Below are 12,680 nucleotides of genomic sequence, written 5' to 3' on the forward strand. Positions count from 1 at the left end.
ACCTTGAGTATTGTGTGCAGTTTTGGTCTCCTAATCTGAGGAAGGACGTGCTTGCTATTGAGGGAGTGCAGCGAAGATTCACCAGACTAATTCCCGGGATGGCAGGACTGAAGAAAGAGTGGATCGGCTAGGCTTATATTCACTGGAATTTAGAAGAATGAGAGGGGATCTCATAGAAACATATAAAATTCTGACGGGATTGGACAGGTTAGATGCAGGAAGAATGTTCCCGATGTTGGGGAAGTCCAGAACCAGGGGACACAGTCTAAGGATAAGGGGTAAGCCATATCGGACCGAGATGAGGAGAAACCTTTTCAACCAGAGAGTGGTGAACCTGTGGAATTCTCTACCACAGAAAGTTGTTGAGTCCAGTTCATTGGATATATTCAAGAGGGAGTTAGATGTGGCCCTTACGGCTAAGGGGATCAGTGGGTATGAGAAGGCGGGAGTGGGGTACTGAAGTTGCATGATCAGCCATGATCATATTGAATGGTGGTGCAGGCTTGAAGGGTGAATGGCCTACTCCTGCACCTATTTTCTATGTTTCTATGTTTCTAACTCTCTCTTGCAGGAAAATAGTTGGGGAGATGTAAGTATGCAAATTAACATTTGCTGCTCTCTTCGGATACTTTTTAAATGGAATATAAAAATCCATTCTTGCTAACCTTTTATTTTTACTTGAACTCTTTCAGATTTTCACTTTGTTTGAATTCCCTTTCGTGACCATGCTGGTCGAATATTTAAGTAGTTAAAGCAATACCTTGGAATGCCTCGCCTTTCTCCTTTAACCATGTATTTTTATATTTCTGGTGCTCGTCACATCGTGCAGCGTTACCCTGTTTCCCATGGATTGTTGGAAAACCACACTGTCAATATACTTTCAGCTACTAATAGTTTCCAGATTTAATGCGCTCTAAGTTTAAATTAAAATCTCCTGCATTTTGACAGTGGATATATAATTAAAGTAAACAGCAGATTTCTTATTTTGGGTACTTTAAATATGTGACCTTTGTTACAAATCTTGGGTATTTTTAAGACTTCAGTAACCTTCTGAGATCACTAAAGCGTTGTTCTACTCTGTATTTTCAGCACTGAGCAGAGTTTGTCATTTAGTGTCGTGCAATTGATATTAAGAGAATCTGCCGAGTACCTTGGGCCATTAGATTTTTGCGATAAGAGATAATATTTTCATAACTTTAAATTTAAATATTAAAAAGAGCGGGCAGAGGAACAATTTATTTAACATTTAAAAAGTTTTTAAATCTTCCTTTACTTTTAGGCAGGGACTGATAGAGAAGAGCCAGATTGCTTCTCTGAAGTAATACTTGAAAGTAAATAATGTCCACCTCCAGCAGCTCCTATCATTTCTTATAACCTCTTCCTTTTTAGAAAGGTGTTGATTGTCAGGCAGGACCATTTACAAGCATAAACGATATCGATAAGAAAGTACTTGGACAGTAAAGTAAATGCTGAAACAATTTTTTATTTTCTGCTCATTTTTCTTAAAGGACGCTCATGAAGTTTAGATGACCACAATGCGGCGGAAAGAGCCGACAGTAGCCACGATGGCACCCCAGTCATTGAATCTCCTGTATTCACCGGGTCTCATGAAGTACTGCCGGCCTCTGTAGTTGGGATGTTCATAGAAGGTCCAGTAACCGTCCATCACATGGCAGGAGTGAATGTCATGATGGTGGAAACGATCGTAGACAGATGGACAGTCATCCAGGAATTCCATCATCTGACCTCCAAAGTCAGGCCTCTCATGAACTTTTATTTTGTATGAAGCCCCGCTTGTCTGAGATGAAACATGTTATTTATTATTTAATATAAACCTAACACAAATTCATCCACAGTTACTTGAGTACATCATCCTTGAATCTAACATATCGGGGCCGAAGTTGCGCTTTCTATAAGACCCATGGCTGCCTGAAAGTGATGGCCATGGGTGAGTGCAGACTGCCCTTCCTCCGCTTTGGAGCAGCGTAGGGGACCATTCCGCCCATTTTCCCATTGCGGCATGCACGTGCCAACCCCTAACCAACCAGCGCTGACCCCTTCCCGAATTTACCCCGTGGGAAATTGCCTCCTTCAAAAATTGAAAAACCCCTTCTTGGGTGCCAGGCCGCTGGCCCAGCCGAAACCCTCCCTGGGGGCCCGTGTTTGCCACTAAAGTGTCTGCAGAGTTTCTGCGACCCTCCCCTTTAACTGATGGGGAGGAACGTTGTGACGCGCCAGTGAGATGATGCCATCAGTGCAGCGCTGATGACTTGCAGCTTCGGTCACTCCGTCCCACCCCCACTTCCGCCCCAGTGATGAGGTCCCTTCCGCCCTGCTTCGGAAAAAAAGTACCAAGTGCTTAATTTCTCCGGTTTGGTCGTCCCATGCATTGGGGTGGACGGAACACTTCAAGAGTGGTAGGTGCGACTCGTTTCGGGCGGTGGGCAATTTCGGCCCTGATTCAAAATAAATAACACACTGATGATCGCCAAAAGATAACACTCGTCAATGAAGTAAGGGGACAGCAACAGACATTAAGGGGACTTTGAATTTGATTCTACTGTAACTTCTAAATTGCACTGCAATCCTTAAGGCACTGACTCTCATTGGGGTATGGCTCTATAGACAATGGTCATACCTTAACCAAACAGTGAGAAATTCGTGTCTGAGCCTAGTCACTGAATACCAACAGATTAGGGAGACCATCACAGTTGAACCAGATCCTGTAAGCCTCCTATGTTCACTACTCTGCTATTTTTGTACATTTAGGTATGAAGAATGAGGATGCTACATACTCCTTGGAAAATAAGTGTCTAAATGGGGTAGAGGAGCAGAGGGATTTGGGGGTACAAATACACAAATCACTAAAAGTAGTGACGCAGGTTAATAAGGCCATAAAAATGCAAAGCACTGGGGTTCATTTCTGGAGTGATAGAATTGAAAAGCAGAGAAATTATGTTAAGTTTGCATAGAACCTTGTTAGACCACACTTGGAGTACTGTGAACAGTTCTGGTCTCCATATTATAAAAGGGGCATTGAGGCACTGGAAAAGGTGCAAAGAAGAGTTACTAGAATGATACCTATCAGGAAGGACTCTGTTCTCTGGAAAAGAGAAGACTGAATGGTGACCTGATAGAGTCTTTAAGATTATGAAAGGGTTTGATAGGGTAGACCTTCTTCCACTTGCAGGCTAGATCAGAACTAGGGGCCATAAATGTAAGATAGTCACTAATAAATCCAACAGGGAATTCAGGTGAATAGAATGTGGACCACAGTAGTTGGGGTGAATAGCATAGATGCATTTAAGGGGAAGACAGATAAGCACATGAGTGAGAAAGGGATAGAAGGATATATTGATGTGGTTCGATGATGCAGGCTGGTGTGGAACACAAACACCGGCATGGATCTGTTGGGCCGAATGGGCTGTTTCTGTACTGTAAATACTTTGTAATACTTTTTGTCATTTATCCAATTCCCTTTTCAAAGTTACAATAGAATCTGCTTCCACCATCTTTTCAGGCAGTGCATTCCAGGTCATAACAATTCACTGCTAAAATGATTCTCCTCATCTCCCTTCTGGTTTTTTTTGCTAATTATCTTAAATCTATTATTCTCTGGTTAACGGCCCACCCACCAATGGAAACACTTTCTTGTTATTTACACTATCAAAACTCCCTCATAATTTTGAGCTCCTCAATTAAATCTCCCCTTAGCCTTCTCTGTTTTACGGAGAACAATCCCAACTTCTCTAGTCCCTCCGAATAAATGAAGTAATTCATCCCTGGTATAATTATGGTAAATCTCCTCTGCACCCTCTTCAAAGCTTTGACATCCTTCTTAAAGAATGGTGCCCAGAATTGGACACAACACTCAGGCTGAGGGCTAATCAGTAATTTATACAGTTTTATCATAACGTCCTCGTTTGAATTAAACCAGAGATTTTTCTGGTAAGGCTTGCTTGGCTATCGCGGATAGGTGGTGGGGGGGAGGCTTAAATGACATTGTAAGGATATAGAGTATACTTCCCCCTGTTCCACTGTTCATTAATATGTGCAAACAAATCAGCTTAAATATGAATGGGGTTCCTTGTTCTATGCTTTTTTAATCATATTAGTGATGAGAAGTTAACCATCCTGTACATTTCTTGTCCACTCTATAGATTAAAATGTATCTTTTGTCAATAAAGTAAAAGGTATATGAATTATAGTGAAATATTATACACTTAACATATAAAGATGTACAATAATTTCAAATAATAATCATATTGGGTCACTTACATAGCTATACGTGCGACATGACCTGATGTTGTCATTGAATCCCATCCAGCGCTGGTAGTCAGGATATTCTCCCCTGCTCAGAACATACTGGTATCCCATGTAATTGGGTCTCTCATACACCACCCACCAGTCACTCTCCACACGGATGGAGTTACAGCGGCTGAAGTAAGAGTGCAGGTCAGCACAGTCAGTATTGCACTCGTAGTGCCGACCCTGGAAGTTCCTGTCCTCATAGAAGGTGATCTGTAGTATTAGAAAAATGTTAGCTATGCTGAAGCGTAACTGTTTTTAACAAAACAAAATATCATAGAAAACAAATCATTTTTACCTTAACCATTTTGAAGACACTGCCAGAGCTATAGTCGTGTGCCAGGAGTTAGAGATGATGGCTTTTTATAGACCCAACCTTTGTTATTTCATTGAAGAATTCCAAAACATTTTCCAAGTCAGCAGATTCTTCTATGACATGTCTTGTACTCTTTGTTGGCACTCACTTGATGTATTGATGCAGAAAGTATAGACTGAGTATTAAGTCTTTGTTCAGTCGATTTACCATGGCACGTTACAAATGCAATGCATTTTCTATTTGAAAATAACATAGTGAGGATTCTTAAAAGTTAGAAATAATTAGAAAATAGTTTGTTTAAAAAAATTACATGAAACATAACAATCAGGTCCTTTTTATCAAAATCAAAACACTTTTAATTTATAAGTATGTCAAAGCAAGCATACTCTGTATTTTTTGTAATATTACACAATGAATCATGTATCAGCAGGAATCAGTGTTACATAGAATTACATAGAATTTTACAGCACAGAAAAAGGCAATTTGGTCCAACAGGTCTATGCCGGTATTTATACTCCACACAAGCCTTCCCCTTCATTACTGCATCTCACCCTATCAACATACCCTTCTATTCCTGTCTCCCTCGTGTGTTTATCTAGCTTCTCCTTAAATGCAGCTATGCAATTAGCCTCAACCACTTCACAATCTCACCACTCTCTGAGTAAAGAAGCTTCTGGAATTCCTGAAAGGATTTATTTGTGACATTCTTATATTTATAGCCCCTAGTTTTGGAGTGGAAACATCTTCTCTATATTTACCTTATCAAACTCCTTCATAATTTTAAAGACCACTATCAGGTCACCTCTCAGTCTACTCTTTTCTAGAGAAAACAAACCCACCCTATTCAGTCTTTCCTGATAGTTGCTCCCTCTCAGTTCTGGTATCAACCTTGTCAATTTTTTTGCACATCCTCCAGTGCTATGAAAAATACAACAAAAAGAGATGCTGATTGCACAGTTCATATTCACTTTCCCTGTATATCACCAATATCATTTCCATCAATGGAGAAAAAGCTATCTTTAAAATTTTCAAGCTATATTGATTATGATAATCTCCCGTAACTCAAAAATCTAGTCCATGTGCCAAACTCATCTAGAAATGGAAAAGCTTGAAACGCTTGATCTGGGATTGCAGAGGGAGCCATTTCTAGCTGAGCATGTACTGGGGTGGAAGCCATCATGTCTATATCCATTCTGGAGGTTAGTACGGTACCTCCTGTCCTATGATGTTTCGGGGAACTATAGTTGGTTCCAATAGGTTTAGTTCTGTCATGCGCTTAATTGCTTGTGAGTATTTCAACAAACCAACCCTAAAATCTGGATTAATTTGCAGGTTATGTAACAATCAGTTACTGGAACAGAATATAATACCTTGTTTTTATTTAATGAGATGTGCAAATTCTGTAAGCCTTTCAGATACTGCATTCTGTTATGTTGAAATCCTGAATAAAACGAGACTTAGAAAACATTTTGAAGCTTTTTTCTAGGAAAATGTACGTTGTGGAGATTTTTGCCAAGTCAAGGACAAAAACTATGCAATGGAAAAATGGGTGAAAAGCTGCTCAACAGATAGCGATCACTTCACACAAAGCATTTCAAAATATATCTGTCTGTTATTAAACAATCTTATAAAGGGAGCATGCTAGTTGTCCACAAAGCTTATCTCCTGTTTTTACAATCTTTAGTCACACTAAGTGTCAACATTTACAACTGTAAATTGCTTTGTCAATATTTCTTATTCAATTTTGTTACAACTGTCATGATGATGTAGTTGCAGGATATGGCCACTAGGTGGCTCTGTAGAGTGAGTTTCCGAAGTCTCTCTCCCAACTCAGTTGCCCCCTTGCATATAAAATAGCTTTATAGATATCAACTGACTGGGCAATGCCATAGACAATTTATTAGTATGATTTAAAAAATATTGGCTATTCCTTCCTTATTCATCAGTTTAGCAGTTTCATTCAGATGTTGAAATGTTCCTTGAGTGTAACCATGTTTTATAACTGCCAAAATAAATCATCACTTTCAGGGGCAGATTTGTAAGTTTGTGTGATAGTGTAAAATGGGTTGCAATGGGAATGAAACTGAGGAGACATTTTTTTATTCATTCACAGGATGTGGGCATCGCTGGCAAAACCAGCATTTATTTATGATGGGGAAGTCATGTTTGACTAATTTGCTGGAATTCTTTGAGGATGTATCGGACAAGGTGGATAAAGGGGAACCAGTGGATGTGGTGTATTTGGACTTCCAGAAGGCATTTGACAAGGTGCCACATAAAAGGTTACTGCACAAAATAAAAGTTCACGGGGTTGGGAGTAATATATTAGCATGGATAGAGGATTGGCTAACTAACAGAAAACAGAGAGTCAGGATAAATAGTTCATTCTCTGGTTTGCAACCAATAGCTAGTGGGGTGTCGCAGGGATCAATGTTGGGACCCCCAACTATTTACAATCTATATTAACGACTTGGAAGAAGGGACTGAGTGTAATGTAGCCAAGTTTGCTGATGATACAAAGATGGGAGGAAAAGCAATGTGTGAGGAGGACACAAAAAATCTGCATAAGGACATAAACAGGTTAAGTGAGTGGGCAAAAATTCAGTAGATGGAGTATAATGTCGGAAAGTGAGGTCATGCACTTTGGCAGAAAAAGAGCAAGTTATTATCTAAATGGAGAAAGATGGCAGTGCTGCAGTACAGCGGGACCTTGGGGTACTTGTGTATGAAACATAAAAGGATAGTGTTGTCTTGAATGAAGAGTCAGACTAGATACTGCAAGCTCAAAGTAAGTGTGACCATAGTCCTTCATTACAGATCTCAGAGTGCCTCTCCAGCCTGTGACGCTTCCTTATATACAGGTGCTCCCAAGGGATTGTGGGGTCCCTTGGGACTCCAGGGGATAAGCCCTCTGGTGGTTGGATATGGTAATTACAGGTTACATACAGAACAACACTCCCCCCCCACTAAAGTCAATAGTGTAACTATTTACAATATGAGTCGATCTGGGGCCTTCCTTTCCCTGGTTGATTGTCTTGGTGCAAATGCTGGAGTTGGTGAGTCATTTGTTGGGCCTTCGCTGGGCTGCTGTGCAGCTGGCCTTGCTGGACTGCTGGGGGTGATGGGTTCTGCTTCGTGGTCAACCGCTGGGTCGGTTGCCACTTGTGTGTTTGTTGGAGGGTCGAAAAAGGTAGACTCTATTGTGGGTTGTTCTGGATAGTCCGTAAATCTGAGTTTGGTTTGGTCCAAGTGTTTTCTGCAGGTGAGTCTATTTGAGCGTTTGACCACAAACACCCTACCCCCCTCTTTGGCGAAAACAGTGCCATCAATCCACTTGGGACCTTGTCCATAGTTCAACACAAATACAGGATCATTTACTTCAATTTCTCGTGACACATTTGCATGATCATGATATGTATTCTGTTGAAGCCGCCTGCTCTCTACCTGTTCATGTAAATCAGGGTAGATTAACGAGAGCCTTGTCTTAAGTGTCCTTTTCATGAGCAGTTCAGCGGGAGGGACCCCGCTGAGCAAGTGGGGTCTTCTGCGGTAACTAAGCAGGACTTGGGATAAGCGAGTCTGCAGTTAGCCTTCAGTTACCCTTTTCAAGCTCTGCTTGATTGTTTGAACTGCTCGTTCTACCTGACCATTGGACGCTGGCTTAAACGGGGCAGGCGTGACATGTTTGACCCCATTGCGGGTCATGAATTCCTTGAATTTGGCACTGGTAAAGCACGGCCCATTGTCACTTACAAGGACATCAGGCAGGCCGTGCATGGCAAACATGGCCCATAGGCTTTCAATGGTGGCAGCGGACATGCTTGCCGACATTATCATACATTCAATCCACTTGGAGTATGCATCCACAACCACTTAAAAATGTTTTTCCCAAGAATGGGCCTGCATACTCGACATGAACCTTAGACCACGGATTGGAGGGCCAAGACCATAAACTTAGTGGTACCTCCCTGGGTGCATTGCTTAACTGTGAACATGTATTACATTTGTGCATGCAGGACTCTAAGTCTGCATCGATACCGGGCCACCACACGTGGGATCTGGCTATCGCTTTTATCATTACAATGCCTGGGTGGGTACTGTGGAGATCACTAATGAAAGTGTCCCTGCCCTTTTTTGGTATAACTACATGATTACCCCATAGGAGGCAGTCTGCCTGTATAGACATTTCATCTTTGCACCGCTGCTACGGCTTTATTTCTTCCTGCATCTTTAACGGGACACTAGACCAACTCCCGTGGAGCACACAGTTTTTTACTAAGGACAGTGGGCAGTCCTGGCTCATCCAGGTTCCAATTTGTTGGTCAGTAACAGGTGATTGCTCACTCTCGAATGCTTCCATTACCATAACTAGATCTGCGGGCTGTGCCATCTCCACCCTGGTGGTGGGCAACGGTAGCCTACTGCGAGCATCGGCACAGTTTTCTGTGCCTAGCCCGTGGCGGCTGGCGTAGTTGTATGCGAACAACGTGAGCGCCCATCTCTGGATGCGGGCCGATGCATTCGTATTTATCCCCTTATTTCCAGAAAAGATGGATAGAAGTGTCTTATGGTCAGTTTCCAATTCAAATTTGAGCCCGAACAGATATTGATGCATTTTCTTTACCCCGTAAACACACGCTAACACTTCTTTATCAATCATATTGTAGGCCCTCTTGGTCTTAGACAGACTTCTGGATGCATAAGCAACCAGTTAAAATTTCCCAAATTCATTAGCTTGTTGAAATACACACGTGACCCCGTATGATGATGCATCATATGCTAGTACCAAACGTTAACATGGATCGTACAACACAAGCAATTTGTTTGAACATAACAGCTTCCTAGCTTTCTCAAAGGCATTTTCTTGGCTTTTACCCCAAACCCATTCATCTCCTTGATGCAGTAAAAAGTGCAGGGGTTCTAACAATGTGTTAAGACCCGGTAAGAAGTTACCAAAGTATTTCAGGATTCCTAGAAACGACCGCAGCTCCGTCACGTTCTGTGGTCTTGGTGCATTTTTGATTGCCTCCGTCTTCGAATCGGTGGGCCTGATGCCATCTGCCGCGATTCTTCTCCCCAGGAACTCCACTTCAGGCACCAGGAAAATGCACTTAAAGCATTTTAGCCTGAGCCCCACATGATTAAGCCGACTAAGAACCTCCTCCAGGTTCTGCAGGTGCTCGACGATGTCCCGACCTGTCCTGGAAGACCACGGTGCACAGGACACACTTCAGCAAGCTTTCCATGTTCCTCTGGAATATCGCTGCGGCCGATCGAATCCCAAATGGGCACCAACCTGTTGTAAATGAAAAGACCTTTGTGCGTGTTGATGCAGGTGAGGCCTTTCAAAGATTCCTCCTGCTCCTGTGTCATGTAGGCTGAGGTCAATTCCAGCTTTGTGAACGTTTTCCCTCCCGCCAGCGTCACAAATAAGTCGTCTGCATTGGGTAGCGGGTATTGATCTTGCAGTGAGAAACAATTGATAGTTACTTTGTAATCACCACAGATTCTGACGGTGCCGTCTCCCTTGAGGACTGGAACAATCGGACTGGCCCACTCATTGAATTCGATCGGCGAAATGATGCCCTCTCGTTGTAGCCTGTACAGCTCGATCTCCACCCTCTCTCTCATTAAGTAAGGTACCGCTCTCGCTTTGTGATGGATGGATCGCGCCCCTGGAAGCAAATGGATCTGCACTTTTGCTCTTTGGAACTTCCCGATGCCTGGTTCGAACAGCGCGGGGAACTTGCTTAGGACCTGGGCACGTGACCTGGTCGACGGACGAAAGCACTCGGACGTCATCCCAGTTCCAGCATATCTTTCCCAGCCAGCTCCTGCCGAACAGCGTGGGGCCATCGCCCGGTACCACCCAGAGTGGTAAATCGTGCACCGCTCCATCGTAAGAGACCTTTATGGTAGCACTGCCAATTACGGGAATCAGTTTCTTTGTGTACATTCTAAGTTTGGTACGAATGGAAGTCAGGACTGGCCTTGAAGCCTTGTTGCACCACAACTTATCAAAAGTCTTTTTACTCATTATGGACTGGCTTGCGCCCATGTCCAGCTCCATCAGCATTATCGGGAGACACTTTGTGGTAAATGTGTGCACCCCATATACCTCTGCCTCGTCGGTCTGAGGCTCTGGTTCATCATGATCCTCCTCTGCAACATGGTGTTTTGGAGGATTAGCAGGATTTTCAGCTCGCCTGCACATACATTGGAGGTGTCCCATTGTTCCACAGCCATTGCAAACATATCCTTTGAAGCGGCATGGATGGAATCGATGATCACCCCCGCAGCGCCAACAAGGTGTTAATTGCTTTGTATTCACCACCCTTGATGGCGGACTCTGAGTCATCTGCGGACATGTAGCTACAGGCGTGTAAGACCTGCCATGTGCATTTCGATTCGAAAACAACATTACTTTGTTCACAGTACTTGCAGCAGCACTAGTTTGCTGGGAAATTTGTTTGGTATTGTCACTGGTGGAGATAAACGCCTGGGCTATCGCGATGGCTTTACTCAATGTTGGGGTTTGTACAGTCAAAAGTTTGCAAAGTATTACTTCATGGCCAATGCCAAGTAAAAGAAGTCCCTGAGCATATGTTTCAAGTGTCCTTCAAATTCGCAATGTCCTGCAAGGCGCCTTAGCTCGGCAACGTAGCTCTCCACTTCCTGGCCTTCAGACCTCTTGTATGTGTAGAACCGATACCTCGCCATCAGAACACTTTCCTTCGGGTTTAGATGCTCCTGGACTAGTGTGCACAACTCATCGTATGACTTGTCTGTGGGTTTTGCTGGAGGGAGCAGGTTTTTCATGAGGCCATACGTTGGTGCCCCGCAAATGGTGAGGAGGATCACCCTTTGTTTGGCAGCGTTCCCTTCTCCTTCCAGCTTGTTGGCCACGAAGTATTGGTCAGGTCACTCCACGAAGGTTTCCCAATCATCTCCCTCCAAAAATTTCTCCAGGATGCCCACAGTTCTCTTCATTGTTGTGTTGGTGTTCATCATCTGTATCTCGTCGCCAGTTGTTATGTCTTGAATGAAGAGTCAGGCTAGAAACTGCAAGCTCAAAGTAAGTGTGACCATAGTCCTATATTACAGATCTCAGAGTGCCTCTCCAGCCTGTGAGGCCTCCTTATATACAGATGCTCCAAAGGGATTGTGGGATTTCTTGGGACTCCAGGGGATAAGCCCTCTGGTGGTTAGATATGGTAATTACATGTTTACATACATAACAGATAGTATGCAGGTATAACAAGTGATCAGAAAGGCCAATGGAATCTTGGCCGTTATTGCAAAGGAGATGGAGTATAAAAGCAGGGACATTTTGCTACAGCTATATTGAGGCCATATTGGTGAGGCCATACCTGGAATACTGCGTGCAGTTTTGGTTTCCATATTTATGAAAGGATATACTTGCTTTGGAGGCAGTTCAGAGAACATTCACTAGATTGATTCCAGAGATGAGTGTTTGACTTATGAGGAAAGGTTGAATAGGTTGGGCCTCTACTCATTGGAATTCAGAAGAATGAGAGGTGATCTTATCTAAACGTATAAGATTATGAGGGGGCTTGACAAGGTGGATGCTGAGAGGATGTTTCCACTGATAGAGGAGACTAGAATGAGAGGGCATGATCTTAGAATAAGGGGTTGCCCATTTAAAACTGAGATGAGGAGAAAGTTCTTCTCTCAGAGGGTTGTAAATCTGTGGAATTCTTTGCCTCAGAGAGCTGTGGAAGCTGGGACATTGAATAAATTTAAGACAGAAATAGACAATTTCTTAATCGATAAGGAGATAAGGGATTATGGGGAGCGGACAGGGAAGTGGAGCTGAGTCCATGATCAGATCAGCCATGATCTTATTGAATGAAGGAGCAGGCTCGAGGGGCCGTATGGCCGACTTCTGTTCCTATTTCTTATGTTCTTATGTTCTTATTGCCCATCCCTAATTGCCGTTGAGAAGGTGGTGGTTAGCTGTCTGCTTAAACCGCTGCAATCTGTGTGGTGAAGGTACTCAAACAGTGCTGTTAGGGAGGGAGTTCCAGGATTTTGA

The 12,680-nt window shown here is 43.1% G+C and overlaps 2 protein-coding genes across 2 annotated transcripts in view; one reads left to right on the top strand and one right to left on the bottom strand.

Annotated features, from left to right (window-relative positions):
• Window positions 1-1,463: 1,463 nt before the first annotated feature.
• Window positions 1,464-5,028, bottom strand: LOC139259969 (gamma-crystallin S-1-like). The gene is made up of 4 exons (XM_070875981.1): window positions 5,011-5,028; window positions 4,607-4,860; window positions 4,279-4,521; window positions 1,464-1,798 (listed from the first exon to the last, which is right to left on the bottom strand). The coding sequence occupies exons 2-4, from the start codon at window positions 4,613-4,615 to the stop codon at window positions 1,523-1,525; spliced, it is 528 nt and encodes a 175-aa protein (XP_070732082.1). The 5' UTR covers window positions 4,616-4,860; window positions 5,011-5,028; the 3' UTR covers window positions 1,464-1,522.
• Window positions 4,491-12,680, top strand: part of LOC139259970 (gamma-crystallin S-1-like) — a 68,000-nt gene continuing 59,810 nt past the window's right edge. Inside the window, exon 1 of the mRNA XM_070875982.1 lies at window positions 4,491-4,516. The gene's annotated coding sequence lies outside the window, so the exon portion shown is untranslated. The remainder of the gene's footprint in view (window positions 4,517-12,680) is intronic.

Source organism: Pristiophorus japonicus, chromosome 3 (assembly GCF_044704955.1).
Source record: "Pristiophorus japonicus isolate sPriJap1 chromosome 3, sPriJap1.hap1, whole genome shotgun sequence".
NCBI lineage: Eukaryota > Metazoa > Chordata > Chondrichthyes > Pristiophoridae > Pristiophorus > Pristiophorus japonicus.